Consider the following 17105-nt stretch of genomic DNA (forward strand, 5'->3'; position numbering starts at 1 on the left):
GGGGGGACCTACGGATGAGAGCAGGGGCTGGTCTTGAAAGAGAAGACAGCAGGTAGAGACAGCGGACACCAGGGCATCTATAAGAGTGGAACTAGGCTCCTTGTCTAGACGGATGGGCCAGCTGTAGTGCAGCATGGGCTCCAGATGGTCCTGATATCCCACTCGGCCTGCAGTGCCATTGCTCTGCTCTGCAAGGAACCTGGTGCCACAGACTGTCCTCAGCTCTTTCCCATCAGCTCGAGCAGTAGGTGTGTGTGGGAGGGTAGGGGCAGTACTTCCAGAGAGAGCTCTTTGCTAGGGATGACTAGAGTGGCTGAGCTTCCTCCATGCAGAACTCCAGTGCAATCTCAGCCACAGCCCAGAGGTCACATTCACCGAGGAATTTACCCATGTTTCACCAAGAGGAAGTGTTTCTCTGACAGACAGACACCCTGCTGTTTTGAGTTGGCACCTCAGTGCCAACCTCAGGTGGGGAGCTCAGGACTCCACAGGACCCAGGCAACAACTTACATACACAAATGTGCAGATACATACAGCCATGTACACACATACATATGCAGCCACACACACAAGACACATGCAATCACACACAACACACAGAGCCACACACATAGCCATATCTACATATACACATTCATGCAGACATACATGCACACACAGCCATACACAGCCTCCCCACAAGACCACATTTCCCTATTAATTCCTGCCTCCTATCCTCATTGTCATTCCTTAATGCTATCCACCCACCCACCCCACACACATACATGGTTACAACAAGAATTCGCACATGCATCATGGAGAGTGTACACTGTGAAGTGTTGCGTGCCCGAGGCCTCAGGAGCCTGGGAAAGCTCTAGCCTTTTGGTTTAGAAATAAAACCGCATGTGGAATAGCAAGTTCTTGATTTATTATTGTCGGCTACTTGGCCCTGCCCCCGTGTGCTACAATGGAAGCTGAGGGATCTACTACCAGCAGCACCAACTCGCCAAAGCAAAGTGTATGCAGGAGGCGTGCTCAAGAGAGCCTCTTCCATGGCAGACGCCAACAGTCCAGGCGCCTCTGTCCTCGGAACCAAGGTGCTAGCTGGGCGGAGTGACCAGGGCTGCCAGGGGCCTCCTGCCTTCAGTCAGAATCTATGGCGAACAGCTGGATATCCTGCGGGTTCCAGTATAGGCCAACGGCAGAGTTGCAGACCAGAGACCACACGTAGGGGATGAAAAACTCCTCAGGTTGTTCCTCTTCCACATACTTGAATTTCAGTTCTGGAAATTTCTGCAAGGAGAACAAGACGAGGTGGTCATCTCACCCTCATGTGCAGATGAAAGCAGTGGTGGCTTGCAAGCAGCGTGGACATGCGGGGAGCCTGTCTACCCACTGAGGGTGTGTGGGGAGCCCGTCTACCCACTCCATGGCCTTCAAGTGGCTCCCTGGAAAGCGGAATTTCTGTGGGAAGAGCAAATACCACAATGGGGTGGGGGCGGAGGGACAACACAGTGTGGCTGAGCAATGGGAGTCAGGTGGGAAGGGGCTGTGCAATGCTTGCAGGGGGCGACAGGCAGGGGCTCAGCTCTCTGGGGAGATGTTGCCTTGCAGACTCCCCTTCTGCATTCCAGAGTCATGAGGTGGGCTCTGGCCAGTCTTGAGCAGGCAGCTGGCTCTGCCTGGCTTTGGCGGTGGCTATGGCAATGGCAGCCTCCTGCTCCCTGGAGAAAGCTCAGGTCTGGCCCCACCTACACCTGCGGGTGCCCTGGGTCTGGTAGGCAGGAAGATGTGCAGATTTCACTCCTGCCTCTTCCTGCTGGGACCAGAAAGACACCCTTGGAGCACCGCTCCCAGCCTCTGGGTCCCTTGCCTCCCTTGTAAAGGCAAGTCTAGGCAGACTGGCTGCAGTTTGGAGGCTCCTGGCCCCAGGAAGGGGGGGGACAATGGAGGCGCATGGAGGAGGGGGTTGGCTGAGGCCGCAGGCACATGCCGGGTGGCAGTGAGGTGCACAGTGAGCACAGAGGCCAGCATGGCTGCTGCTCCAAATCCAGAGTGCCCAGCGGCTTGACAGATAATCTGGTGACCAGGAAAGCAGGTGGAACCTCCAGCATATACTCAGAGTGACTGTGTCCTGGCCTGCGGGCACTTCGCATGTGTTCTCCCATCTCATGCTTTCTGTGTGAAACCGTCTGTCTGTGTCCCCTCTGTCCATCTGCCTGTCCACAGCAGGGTCAGGGGCTGTGGCTGTGACACAGACCTCCCATCCTCCCAGAGAGACAGTTTCCGGGATGGCAACAGAAGCGCAGGACAGTGAGGATGGGAGGGACATGGCATCCCAGAAGTTTGAACCTGGAGGGGGAGGGAGCAGTGCCAGGAAGGCCTGTGTGTAGCACACAAAGCAGGCAGCAGGGCGTAGGGTCTAGATGATGCCATGTGGGGACTTTGGGAGCCCTGGCAGGGTCTGTGGTGGACTTGGGTCAGCTGAGTTTGGAAAAATGGAGGGGCATGGGCCTGCACTCACATGACTGCAGGAGGGTGGATTTGAATGATTTTCAGGGACAAGGATGAGTGGTCTCTTGGGATCTGGCTCAGTATTCTCATTTGTGATAGGAGGGGGGTGCTGGAGGTGGCAGGAAGTATGTCACAGGATCACGTATCTCACAAGTACCCACTGTCCAGGAAAACCCTGCTTCCACACAGTCGGATGTAGCAAGAAGCCACTAACCCACTGGCACCCTGTCGGCACCGCTTGGAGGGCAGCTCTCTGCTCTCCTGGCCTGCCACAGCATTCTGCTCAGGCTGTAGCCACTGATCTCACCAGTGAGGCCAAGCCAGACTCAGGCCCACTGCTTGTGTGGCACAGGACCCAGCACACTGCTGCTCCTTATGACACAACTGGAAACTGCCATCATGTCAGGCCTTGGGAAAGGACTGTGCAGGCCTGGAAGGAAGGGGTCATCCCCCCTATCCCCGTCCCACTGCCAGGCCACCCAGTGCTGCAGTGGGTGGCAGGACCCCAACCTGAGCAAGCAGGAGCCTGGGGAGGCCTGCAGAGGGCAGGCTCCCCACCTGGCCGCTGGGCAGGAATCCTAGCCAAGGTTCCGCTTTGGTCATGCAACTACTGACACACACACGCTTCCTGCTTTTGGAAATCAAAGTGACTCAAACACGTGCACACTGTTCTCCACGCAGTGACGTTATTAGGGGCACTGCCTGGGGAAAGGGGGAGAGTTAGGTCTCAGATGTGCAGCAACAGTTGGGGGACTGCTTTCCCCATAGCCAAGGAGTGCAGGATGGAGAGAAAAGTGAGCTGACTTTAGGATGCCTTCTGGGTGAACCACAGAAACCTGGGCCAGAGCCAGCATAGGATCTACCTGCGCTCCTGACTTTGGGGAATGCTGATGCCTGCAGAGGAATGGGAGGGGCACCTGGCACCTAAGCATCTTTCTTCCCACCACTGGGTACAGAGATGCCATCCCATGCTGTCGGGGAGTGGCGTGGGGCAAGGACCACAACAAGGCTACATCCTCTTCTCCAGACTCTGCCAGTTGGCACAAAGGCCGAAGGTGTTGGCTGGTATTCACCTGAAGCCCGGGCATCAGGCAGTGTGGTAGAAAAGTACATGTAGGTCCTGAGCTGGCCCAGCCAATGACAACTGACAATTGACGGTACTAAGGGCAAAGGCCCCTGAGTGCTCTGGGTGCCCCTGCCCGAACTGTGAAGGCCTCATCATCTCTTCTGCAGGTGGCTTCCTAGGCTGTGTCTCCTGAAAATGTACCACAGGCCATGGGACAAGGAGTACAGCTGAGAGAGAGAGCAGTAGGAAAACTGCTGGGACAGGGAGAGGTATAGGTGTACTGGTCCAAACCCACAGCATAGCATAGCTACCCCTTCCCCAGGGGGAACAGGAGACAGCGAGGCGAGATCACCTGGGTGGATGGCTTGGTCCTTTCCCCTAGTGTTTAAAAGGAAGACACATGTTCTAAGAATGAAGGACATGGGTGCATGTCATTCAGAATGGCCCCACAAAGCAAAGGCCCCAAGGACAAGGTGCAGAGTCTCTTTCTGCTGTGGCTGGCTCCTGGGGACATTGACAAAGGGTGGGACCTGGGCACAGGTCACAGACAGTATAGGGAAGTAATGCACAGTCACTCATTGCACAGCCAATCCTGCCCCAGCCGTGCTTAGCTTGTCCCCTTAACCAACTTCTGAAAACTGTAGTGCCTCCGAGATACCCTGGGCACCTAAAGTCAAGGAAAGAAAGATAAAAGGCTTTAGTTAGCACTCAGGGCTCTGGGGACCCATTCTTCAGGGTTCAATCTAGGAAACACTATGATCTGAATGTCAACCAATAGCCTAAAAACACTGACTTGTCGGATTTTTGTCCCTCTTCTAGCCTCGGGGGAACAGCGGGCCATCCTGGGAGGCAGGGTTGGGGGTGGTGTGATGGTGTAGCCTGCTTTATCGGGAATCCTCACCTCCACCGGGGCCAATAAACCTCACCCGAGACCCTGAAGCCTGCCACAGCCTGCAGCCTTCCCGCCTCCAACTCTGACAGTCTGGTGCATCTGTACCCCACTCTAGCTCCCTAGGACTTCTCAGGACTGCTTTAAACTCCGGCCAGTGGCTCCCCAGTGGGCATGCTGTGAGGACTAGCAAAGTTCTGGGATAGAGCAGGGGAGGTGCTTGAAGGAGAGGGGCTCTAATCTGGTGGTCAGGGCTGAAACCCATCTGGCACTGGGCTGGGTGTTGGTCGCTGCCACCCAGGCTGCCCTGGTTGGGGAGTCCCTGGCTTCCACTCCTTTCTTTCCGAGATCCTTGCCCTGTGACTCACTTGCCAAGAGGAGAAAGCCTATTTCTCCAGCCTGGAGCGCCCTCTCCATCCAAGGCCACTTACAACAATCCTGTTGTTTTGATTTCTGGAGCCAGAGGTAATGCTAGACTCTCGAGTTTGGCCGGAATGTTTTTATCAGCGCCAGTGAATCAACCTACCACAGTGGGACATCCGGACGCCCAGCTCGGAGACAAAAGCCAAGGTCTGATTTGGTGGTTGAGGCTTGGGTGGAACAGGCAGCCTGGAGCCTGAGCCTGTCTCTGCTGTCAGTCATGTGATCTGGCAAAACCCCACAGGAAGTGCAGTCCACAAAGGTAGGCCCAACTGTAATAATCTTATGACCACCAAAGCTCAACAGCGACTTTGCCCTTCCACCTACAGGCTACACGGACAGCAGCAAACACTCACGGAAGCACCTGGCACGGCTCCAGAAAGCTTAATGCCACTTAAAATCTAAAATCAAGTCACTAGATAGAATGTACAAATGCCTTTTAGAGCACTCTAGTGAGCTTCTGACTAGATAAGGGATGGGTTCCTGCAGCAGCTGGCACATGCATGGCCAGGTCCCAGGCTTGCGACTCTGAGCAGACATGGGTAGTTCTAGGTACACAGTCCTGCTCAGAGCCAAGGTGAAGCAGGCTTTGTGATGGGGCTAGGGCTCCCATCACAGCTGGTGGAAGAAAGTCTTCATGTCTTTTTGTTAAACCCGGGGATGGGCTATGAAATCTGGGGGCTCTGTGGACTCTGCCCCATCATTCTCCACAGTCTGAATGCTGGTGTGAACTACATAGTGGGCCAGCACACTTGGTGCTGTGAAGACAGAAACAGCCACTCCCCAGACAGAACATTTAAGGTGGTAGGAGGGATTGCAGTAGACAGGGCCATGGTCCGACTGGGAAGAAGATGGTGCCCCACAAAGTGACAACATAGTAGGGACTGGACAGCAGCCTCTGGGAGAAAGAACCAACTGTTAAACTGTGACACAGCAATGGTCAGTAGGCTAAGATGAGCCATTGATCAGAGGATGTGAACGAAGAGATGTGAAGTTACAATTAACAGGTGAGGATGATCAGGACACACTGTGTCCCCAGGGACCCGGTGCTCGCTGGCACCATGGCCTCCTATGAGTGCTTACAGGGTGAGTAGACACAGCCCCAGAGAGCTCTGGCCACCCGGGGCTCCAGAGCCAGTTTGTCACCTCTGAGTGACCACACATGACCTTGACAGTTGACAAAACACAGGGTGGGGCCACTCCATGCCATGCCACTGGGCCCTCATCCAAGGAGAATCTCCTGGGATGGAGAGAGCATGAGGCTGGGGTTTTCTAGGCATCTTGCTCTGTAGTGGCCAGTGGGAAGGCCTAGAGAAGGAAGGCCAGGCTTGCCGGCTGCAGGGGAGGTTGAGAAGGGATTACACACAGGGTCCTGGGCTGTGCACAAAGGGCAGGGGACCAACGAAAGGGCCGCAGGAGCAAGCAGAGGGTCTGGCTGCCCCTGGGGCACAGTGCATGAACAGGGTTTAGGGAGGCTGGTGAGGAGAGTAGAAGAGGGAGTAGGTGGTTGGAGTAAGACCTATTGGCTTGGAAATAGAAAAGAGATTTCACTGGCAGGGGACTGGCCCTGAGTGGGCACTGGTGACCTCGAGGACTGCCTCCTTTGTACAAGGGGACACAAACACACTGCTGTGAGGCTGTCATCTAGCTGGGGGCAGGGACTTGGGCTTTCCTCTTCCTTTCCCCACTGATGTGTTCCTTGGTGCTTACAACACTATTGGGGTAGGATGGTACCTGCTCAGTGAATGGATGGATGGATGGATGGACAACACAAAAGAAAAGCACAGAAACTGAACAGATGTAGTTAAAAAAAAGGGGGGGGGCTTCAAAAGTGGGCCTCCACTCCTAGGTGAGCCACGTTAATCTTAGAGAGGATGGGGGGCTGTCTTACTAACAGGTTAACTTCTCACATTGCCTGCTAGGCTACCATCGTGGCACCTTCACCTCCCCAGGAAACGCCAGCTCCCATACACCCAGCAAAGGCGCTGTTGGAGGTGGTCACGGCTACATTTTGTATTTCGCATGTGGACTCTTGCATTGTAATGACTTACAGATAGTGGATGAAGTGAACTGAGACAAGTTCCTTGTAGAATAAATCCCTTTCCTTTTACTCTTGTCAAGGTTGTCACATGCTTAAAAAAAATGGCCTCAAAATGTGGCTGGCCTAACAAATGTAATGACAGGATCTGCGATCTTTTTGGATACTGATTTTTTTTTTTCCCCCGAGACTAATCTGTAAGCCAGGGCAGTAGGCGATAAGGACTCAAAGGGAGATGCTGATTTGAGATTACAGATTCCAGTCCAGCAAGCCCCTCTGCTGTGTGAGACGTTCATGCAGAGTTAGGCATGGAGTGTCACACAGGCACAGGCGGCTCTGCTTGGCCCCCACCCCCAGCTTGATGCTTTGTGCCTGGCACTGGGGGTGAGGGTTCAGAACGTTAATCAGGGGAAACATGGCCTGTGCTGTGATATGCCGGATGGATCTGGAAAGATAACGGCAATGCAGACATGCACGCGGATAAGAAGTTTTACTGAGTTCCTTAAGAGTTATTGTCTTGCAACATTCTTAGGATTTCAGTTGTACCCACACTTGGTCATCTTCCAAGCTTCAAGAGACATAGTCCATGGTTAGAAAAGGCATGTTTGGATTACTCCTGAGCAGAAGTGAAAACAACGCTCTGCAGTCAATGTTCCCATGCACCTGTTACATAAGGAGGATATTGCCTCCACCATGGAAAAAACAGTGTGGGGTAAAGGCTTTGTGGTTGCTGGACCAATGGCGCTCCCTACAACACACTTGGAGAAAATTCTATTTAAATATCACAACTCTGGTGAGCATTTTGTTTTACTTTGTTTCTTTTGAAAAAAGTAGCATAATATTAAAAAAAAAAAGTATGTACACATTTGAAAAACCGTGAGGAATACAGGGTGAAGAATCAGACAAGAGAAAAAATGAGCTCCCATCCCTGGTCACTCTCCAAGTGTCTGCAATGGCAGGGCCCAGGCCATGTGGAGGTTATGAACTCAGTCCATGTCTCCCATGTGGACGGAAGGTACCCAGTCACTTGCATCACCATGGCTGCCTCTCAGGGTCTCGGTAGCAGGAAGCTGACATCAGGGTCAGAGCTGGGATTTGAACCCAGGCTTTCTGAGAGACTCAAGAAGGTCTTAACTGGCAGGTTAACCACTAAGCCAAATACGTGTTCTCTGACAAGTCTCTTAAAGTGTAAATGAAGAGCTGAGCTCAGTGTGCTGATGGCTCTATTTCCCAGTGGTATGAGAGCCTCCCATGAGGCTTCCCTACCCCACCTCCTATGTGTGGCTTCCCTATCAAGGTGAAGCTCGGCCCCATGGTTATTCCAGCACGTGTGCTCATACATGTGTACAAACACAGTGCACCCTGGGAGCCATGTGCTTCTGCACCATCACATCAGCTGACCCGAGGGCAGGGAAGAGAAGCAGGTACTCACAGGGATGCTAAACGACTGCATTCGCTGCAAAGTAGAATTCAGTATCAAGCAGGCTGCCTTAGAGTCCACTCAAGGATGGCCACACTGGGCGAGTCCCCTCGTCAGGGGATTGAGATACCTGGGGGATGGGTTCACCCCACTGAAGCCAACACCTTGGGGCCAGCTGGAAAAACCCACATAGCTCTCCCAAGCCTTTATGCTAAGGAACCACAGATCACAGAATGTTAGTACTAGAAGGGCTTAACACCCCCCCATCCCAACATGGTCCCAAACACAAGGTACAAATAAAAACATACATCCCTAATAGCCGTTAAGGTATGCCAAATTCAATGGGAGCTATATTTAACTACTCGTGTAACTTTACTTTTAAGGTCCATAGTGGCAGGCACTGTGGTACAGCAGGTACCAGACACCCACATCCCATATCAGAATGCCTGGGATCCAGTCCTGCCCCCCAATTTTAAAAAAAGATTTATTATTTTTAAATTTTTATTTGAAAGACAGATTCACAGAGAGAAGCGGAGGCAGAAAGGGAAGGATCTTTTATCTGCTGGTTCACTCTCCAAATAGCCACAATGACCAGAGCTGAGCTGATCTGAAGTCAGGAGCCAGGAGCTTCTTCCAGGTCTCCCACATATGTGCAGGGGCCTAACGACTTAAGCCAATCTCCACTGGCCATGAGCAGGGAGTTGGGCAGGAAGCAGAGCAGCCAGGACATGAACCAGTGCCCATGTGGGATGCCAGTGCTGCAAGGTGGAACTGGAACTCTGACTCAGTATCATGATAAGAAAGTCTCGACTGCCAGTATCACAGACCCTATCGCAACTAGGCTAGGAACGGTAGACACGAGGGATTCGCGAGGGGAGTTTTAGAGCAGCTCTGATACTAACAAGCACCTGCAAGAAATGTCACCTCCTTGAAACTCTGTCAGGTCACCGTGGACTAATGCAGTCAATAAGACCACTCTAACTGGCTGCAGAGGACAAGTGACTTTCGTGGGGCTGGGGAGTGCCAGTGAGGACCAGGTGGGAGCTGCTGCAGGACTTGCTTGTCTAAAGAATGCTGCATCATGTGCTGCCTGTGACAAAAGTCACTGTCAAAGGAAAGTAGGCAGAGACACACTGACCTCTTTTTTGGTCCCTGTCCTCCTCCCTGCTCCCAGTCAATGCCCTGAGGGAAGCAGGAGGAGCAGGTGGAGAGCCACAACTGTTTCCATCCAAAACATGATTGTGGTTTGTATGCAGGGAGACTTACATTTTATAACACAGGCTCTAATTGTTTGAAATTTACACACTGCAATAAAGAAAGATACACTGCTTATCTCTTATTTTATGTTCAGGGACCAACCATGGATAATTTGATTTGCAAGCATGAAAATTAAACCAAATTGGTATTTACTTTGAAAACAGTCACAAAAAGGACCTTTCAAAGGGAAATTCTAAATTTAAATAACATGCTCCATTTTAAGATTCAGACATGAGAAATAAATAATAAAAGCATTCTTCTATATCTGGGCTTATTTTGGGCAACAGAATGCAGAGCATATTTTTAATTTCATTTTTAAAAATCCTTTTTTTTTTTTTTGTAAATAAGCACATTAGTTAACGAGAAGTGTGCCCTGAAGAGCCTGACCGTGTGTTCAGTGTGAAAGGCATGGTAACAGGTGGGTTCCAGAGCATTCCAGATGCTGCTTCCCTTTTCAAAACAGCAGACTAAGGAAGAGAGAATGCTGTGCGTGTTGGTTCAAGCAGGAGGTCTGAAAACATCCATATTGTGCCATGGTCTAAATGCTTGTACTGCAACTTCACTGCCCAGGCCGCGGCACTAGAAGCTGAAGCTGGTAGAAAGGGACTTCTCCCCAATGGGCGGGGGCATCGGGGGTTAGCTGGTCCCTTCCACTGATTCTGAACCAGACAGTGGGCTCTCCCCAGCTGCCACATTGGCCAGGACGTTGAGGTTGGCCTTCCCCACCTGCAGAGGCGCTGTTGAACAATCCCATGGTCTACAAGCACAGCCTCGTCTGCTCACAAACGGGCATGGCCTACCTTTTCTTTTCATTATCTATATAATTATTGTAACTGTTGGGCTTCAGCAAGTAAGCTGGTTGAGCACAACAGCGGGACAAGATCACAGCCTTTCTTGCCATCTAGCGGGTGGGTCTACATCCTCTGCATGCGAGGTTCCCAGGATCCTGACAAAATGGCTAAGCCCTGGCTATTCTGGTTGGCAAGGCTGTGGTGGCCAGAAGCCCAGGCAGCTGACACATGGTGCCATAGTGCATGGGAAGGGATGTGTTGGGCATCCTGCAAGCTGAGAGCTAACTCACTGTCACTAATGGTCTGGCACCGTATGCCATGTACACAAAAACAGAAGAAGCCAGTAAGTCCATGGCCCCATCAACTGGCTGCAAGTCACTAAATCAAGGGCATCCTCTTGGGTCTGGCATGGTAGCCTACTGGCTCACCTTCCATGCACCAGGATTCCATATGGGCACTAGTTCATATCTTGGTTGTTCCACTTCCCATCCAGCTCCCTGCTTGTGACTTGGGAAAGTATAGAGGGCAGTCCAAAGTCTTGGGACCCTGCACCCGTATGGGAGACTCGGAAGAAGCTCCTGGCTTTGAGTTGACTCAGCTCTGGCTGTTGTAGCCACTTGGGGAATGAAATAGCAGATAGAAGATCTTCCTCTCTGTCTCCTTCTCTCTGTATACCTGCCTTTCCAGCAAAAATAAATAAATCTTAAAAAAAAATTAAAAAGGCACCCTCTCTTACTAACATCTACCAAAATCAATGTATGGCAAGGCAGGAGAATGCAAGTATCCCATGTCACATACAAGTATTACTTAGGGGGAGGAGCAAACGGCTTGCAACTGGGAGCATCCAGAAAGGTTTCCAGGAGAAAGTGGCAATGGGGGCACTGACTGGCACACACGAAGGTGGGCAGAAGAGCACAGGTGCTCAGGGGCCAGCTGGAGTCCAGGCTGTCAGGAGAATGGGAGCGGAGGATGTAGGAACAGCTCAGCAGATAGCTATGGAGCCTGGGCTTTATTGTCCACATGCAAGAGATGGCTGTGGACTTGTGCACAGAACAGCGCCCAGACAGGGGAGGCCCTAGGACACTACTCAGTGAGCAGAGCCAGCTGGAGGGGTGCTGGGGGTTGAGGACCGGGGTCTCTGGGCCAGGGGCCAGACTCAAATAACCTCAAGAACCGCAATGGTAAGGTAGCAACTCTTCCCAGCTTCTCTATGGGAAACGGGGCTGGAGTACAGCAAGCTTTGGGACTTTAGTTGGCTACTAGAAATTGAGGTACAGACAGACACAATTCTGTTTCCACCCTCTTCTTTTTAACAGGCCTTTCTGTCTCCAGAGCTGGGGTGTCGGCCCGGTCCAGGGGAAGCAAGCTATTTAGAGGGCTCAGTCCAAATGCCTGCCCTCCTGCCTGTCTGCAGAAGCTCAAAGAGGCACAGGGAGAGCCCAGGAGAGGGTGACGCCCCATGCACCTGGAGGAAGACGGTGTGTTTCATTCTGTATGGTGGTCTTGACTATCAGCCCTGTGGATGTCTAAGGGCAAGAACGGTGGCTGGGGAACTCAGCAAGAAAACCTTGTAATCAAGGCTTGGGAAGTGCATTCTTAGCTAAGCTCAGGGCCTGCTCACAAATACCCTTGCCAGTTGCACACCTTGATTCTGGGGATCCTGAGGCCCATGTAGCCAGGGATGAATGGACCTTCCCAGGCGTGAAGTCAGGGAGACACAGCAGGGCAATCAGACTCAGAGCCCAGAGGCAAAAGGCCTGCAATGCAGGTGCTGTGTCGAACACACATGAAGGTCACACTCTTGCCCATGCCCTCCTGTCACACCCAGAATTATGGGTAAAGGAAATGGGAGTCCTTGGGACAGATAAGGATTCTGGTTTAGAAAGACTGATTCCAAGTTTGGAAAAATGAGCACTCCTACAGAAATGTACATCCAGAGACTACCCCCACCTCTATTCTCCCACTCTGGTTTCTTCCCTGTCCGCTCCCTCTGCACTTTGGGAAATGAGGGTTGACCGTGGGGCTGGGGGACAGGAAGCAGATTACAATGAACTTGGAAGGACACTTTGGCAACCTGCCTCAATCAGAGGGCAGAAGTTAACAAAACACTCGGATAGGAATTTTCTGTGTCTAGAACATTATTTGCTTCTCACCTTTCCTTTCCCTAGTGTAGTGAAATGTATATGAATTGGAACCCTGCTTGCTAGGACTTCAGAAAGCACAGTTATATTTGGGAACTAATCAGAGGACGGGCACATATATAGCAGGCTAACAGCAAACGGGCTGGCCTTGTGGCAAAATGACCCAAGTGAAGAGCCAGGAGCTTCTTCTGGGTCTTCCATGTGGGTGCAGGAGTTCAGGGATTTGGCCATCCTCCATTGCTTTTCCAGGCACGTTAGCAGGGAGCAGGATCAGAAGTGGAGCAGCTGGGACATGAACCAGCACCCTCATGAAATGCTGGTGTCGCAGCTGGGCAGCTTTAATTGTTTTGCTACAGAGCCAGCCCCCAAAGGTGACCATTTCTAGGCCAAAAGGGGCTTAGTTTCGGAAGGGCAGAAGCACTATAAGACACTGGGGGAAAAAAGACAAATAATGAGTCACATGTGTAACTTTAAAACTGGCCACTATCAAATGACTTTTCACGCTTTACTTTTTTTTCGTAACATTATTCTCATTTCATGATACAGTTCCATAGGCCCTGGTATTTCTCTTCTCCCCTCCCCAAAGCCCCTCTCCCCAATGTCTCTCTCCCCCTGACCGAGTTCCCCTATATTATTACTATAGTATAGTTTTTCATAGTCATTATGTCCATCATTGTGGGCATGGACAATGGCAGAGGTCCAGCATCCTATTGTCAAGATATATTCAACAGTTTAATTGTAAGTCCATCTTTGTCTGGAAGCAGAGATGCATAGTACAGTGTATCCTCACATCTGGATATGTGAGTCTCCATTTCTTAGTTACTGTATATCCCCTTAAATGAAAAGTCACAATACAAAATCAAAAGCAGGAAGAAAAAAAAAAAGAAATTAACAACACCATAAAGTTAAATAACATGTTACTGGATATGATAGTCTCCATTACACAGTTACTATACATCCCCTTAAATGAAAAGCCACAAAACAAAATCAACAACAGGAAGAAAAAAAAGGAATTAACAACACCATGTTAAATAACATGCTACTGAGTAATGTGTTGCTGAAGAAATGAAAAAGAAAATCAAGAATCTTCTTGAAAAAAATGATGCTATCGTATGATCTGAGTTAGTAAAAAAATTTAATGAGAAAGTATTCTGAAGAGATTGAACTAAAAAAAAATCAAAATCCATGAGATATATTATCTGTTGATCTTTGTTGGTGAGATATATTTTCCTGTAGGCAACAAATAGATGAGTTTTGTTTTTTTAATCCAGTCTACTTATCTATAATGTTTGATTAATGAGTTTAATCCATTTGCATTCAGAGTTAATATGAATTGGGTGGTAATTTGGTCCTGTCATTTTAGCAATGGGTTGTTAATTGATTTAGCTTCTATTATTATTTTACTGGGATGTTCTTCACATTTGCCTTTGGTTTTGCTGGGTGCTATTCTGCTTCTCTGTCAAGAGAACATCTTCAAGTATCATTTGTAGGGTAGGTTTGAAAGAGGCAATTTCTTTGAACTTTTCTATACTGTGAAAGAATTTTATTTCATTTTCAAAGACAAAGGAAAGCTTTTCTGGGTACATTATCCTGGGCCAACAAGTTTTTGCTATTAGAATGTGGAATATGTCATTCCATTCTCTTCTGGCCTGTAGAGCTTCCTGTGAGAGGTCTCCTATAAATTTAATTGGCATTTCTTTATATGTCAATTGATTTTTTTCACGTGCACATTTAAGGATCTTTTCCTTATGTTCAATTGAAGAGAGTTTGATGATCGTGTGTCTTGGTGAAGATCGCTTTTGATCAATCCTGTTGGGAGTTCTGTGCCCCTCCTAGATGTTGTTTCCCAATTCTTTTTCTAGATTAGGGAAAATTTCCCTTATTATTTCATTAAATACATTTGTAAACCCAGCTTCTCTTTCTGCACCTTCTGGGATTCCCATAACTCTTATATTTGGCCTTTTAAGGGTGCCTTCCAATTCTTGAATACTTTTTTTTGGCCTGATCCAGTTCTGCTTCCAGTTTTTTGTTTGTTTCTCCCTGGTGACAGGAAATATCTTCCCATTCTGACATTCTGTCTTCTGGCTCCTTCATTCTATTTTGGAGACTATCCACTGTCCTTTTAATTTGCTCCACTGTATTCTTCATTCCTGATATATTAGCTTTCATTTGATTCATTTCCAGTGTGACATATTCCTTAAATTCCTTGAAAGCCTGCTTTATGTGCTTCTCATTGTTGATAACAAGTTTTATAACAAGTGTTTTGAATTCTGTATCCCCCATTTTCTCAATGTCTTCCTCAGGTAACTCTGAGGTTGGCATAGGGTATTGATCCTTTGCAGGGGGGTCTTCAGTAATATTCATTGTGCCTCTGTCTCTTCTTTTGCTCTTGGTCATTGTACTTCTGGTTAGCAGAGTTTTCTCCTTGGGGCAGGTTTCTAAACTGTGTCACCCACAGGTCTACAATTCAATGTTACTTATTGTGGTTGGTACACTGTTTTTTGTTTGCAGTCACTTGTGCCACTGCCTGCAGCGAGTTCCTGGTCTGGGTTCTTACGCTAGATTTTCACCACGGTCTCCATAGCCCCAGTTCCTGGTTCACCACTCTTCATCTCCTGTGATTCCATGCTGAGACTGAACCACTGTCTGTATGATCTGTCTCCCCCTTCCAATTCAAGCAATTTCCAAGATTAGGGAGACATCAGGAATCCTATATATAGCTAGATTGTTGGTGGTGCTAATCTTGATGGAACTTCATGGCCATTTGGTCTGTGGGCCACATGGACCTATTTTAACCCATATGATGCCCAAGTTATTATTTTCCTGAGGGACCAGCGCAATCCACTGAGCTCAGTGAGTTCATTCCCAGCTCAATACACGCACAGCTCACTGTTGTCCCTGCAGTCTTAAAGCCTTTGCTACACTGTACATAATGGCACCTGATGTACCGCTACTAGAGTTCTTGATCTGCTGGCCATCAGGTCTGAGGGCTTCCTGGATATATCTTGGATGGAACCTGTAGGATGCCATGTTGTTGCAGTTCACTGAGCCAGAAATGAGTTCACTCTCAGCTCAGTGCATACTCAGTCCTGTCCCATAACTTTTGTATCTCTACACAAAATGGTACCCGATTTGGCTCCGGGGGAGGACTGGGTTGTGAAATCCACCCTGTTCCTGTACCAACTGTCTGGGACCTGCCACTTTTTGTCTTTGCTCCTGGTCATATCAAACAGACCAGCAGGACTGGCAGTTCTTTGTCTGGGTTCACTTCCTGAGCTTCTGGTGAATTTCCTTTCTCACCTTGTTGCTGGTGGAGTTCTGGCTACTGGTGCAATTCAGATTGCTGCTTGCTGAATGTAGCTGAGGTATCGGTCACTGCAGCACCACACCGTTGTGTTTGCTGCTTTCCCATATCTGTCGGTCTCTAGGTGCCCCTCTGCTGTTGTTCTGTCCTCTCCTATTTCCTGGAATGTGCTGCCTCTCCTTCACACTGGTTAATGTTTTTCCATCAGTTTAAATGTGTCCTTACCCTATTCTGCCATCTTGACTCTGCAGCTCATTCTTTTTGAAGGATCTGGAAGTCACTGGTTTACAGTTTTCCACTGCCCATGGCACTGACTGCTCCAGCTTGAAGATCACATCAGGTTTTATAATGCAGTACCCCAACCACAGCAGACTGCTACAGGTCTCAAGTATCATATCCTATACAGGGTTCTTTGAATATTGTCCATGTTCTGCTTTTTCACCTGAGTAAAGTCCACAGCCACATCTTCAAATGACAACACTTAAGCTGGGTTTTTGTTCTCCAACCTTGGAAGCATGTAGCAGGCTGCAGGGCTATACCACGTTCCAGTTTCTGAGGATCCAGGTGTCCTCCAGAGGGCTCCTGCGGGGGAGGGAGTTCACAGGGTGGCAGTGGCTGAACTAGCTGGAGCCTCTCTCAGGAGCAGAACCAGGAATGTGGGTATGGTGGTCCATGTTTTACTTCTTATACACTGTTAATTTATACTTTATAAGTCCATATAGAAATTTATTATAAAATTTATGATCCAAGGCCAATGTTGTGGTATAGCACGTTAAACTGTTGCCTCTGATGCTGGCCTTCTATGTAGGTGCTAACTGGTGAGTTGGGGTTTCCCTGGTTATGTGCCTGGGAAAGCAGTGGAAGATGGCTTGTGTGCTTGGGTCCCTGTACCCATGTGGGAGGCCTCATGAAGATTCTGGTTCCTGGCTTTGACCTAGTCCAGCCAAGCCACTGTGGTCATTTGGGGAGTAAACCAACAGATGGAAGCTCTCTCTCTCCTCTTCCTCCCTTCCTTCCTCTATAACTCAATCTTTCAAATACAATAAGTAAATTAAAAAAAAAATAATAATGTAAATAACAAAGTAATAAATATCAGGCTAATCACCTTTTCTATGCTCTGTATGGCTTTATGTAAGGCATTATAGATCTAATCAGAACACGGCGGGCAGAGGTCTAAGGGCAAGCAGCACACTGATGAAGCTGTCTCTTGGACTCCCATGTCCCATATCGGTGTGTCTGACTGAAGTCCAGGTTAGGCTGCTTCTGACCTGGCTGGTGCACTCTGG

The 17105-nt window shown here is 49.3% G+C and overlaps 1 protein-coding gene across 3 annotated transcripts in view; it reads right to left on the reverse strand.

The window, feature by feature from the left end:
• Positions 1-887: 887 nt before the first annotated feature.
• The window catches only part of DYM (dymeclin), a 290990-nt gene continuing 274772 nt past the window's right edge, over positions 888-17105 (reverse strand). For all 3 annotated transcript variants that reach the window (XM_040984988.1, XM_040984986.1, XM_040984989.1), the window contains one exon: positions 888-1272. In XM_040984988.1, the coding sequence (XP_040840922.1) occupies positions 1123-1272 (150 nt within the window). In that variant the 3' untranslated portion in view covers positions 888-1122. The remainder of the gene's footprint in view (positions 1273-17105) is intronic.

The sequence above is a fragment of the Ochotona curzoniae genome, unplaced genomic scaffold (genome assembly GCF_017591425.1).
Source record: "Ochotona curzoniae isolate NIBS_2020 unplaced genomic scaffold, NIBS_Ocur_1.0 contig_43, whole genome shotgun sequence".
Lineage (NCBI taxonomy): Eukaryota > Metazoa > Chordata > Mammalia > Lagomorpha > Ochotonidae > Ochotona > Ochotona curzoniae.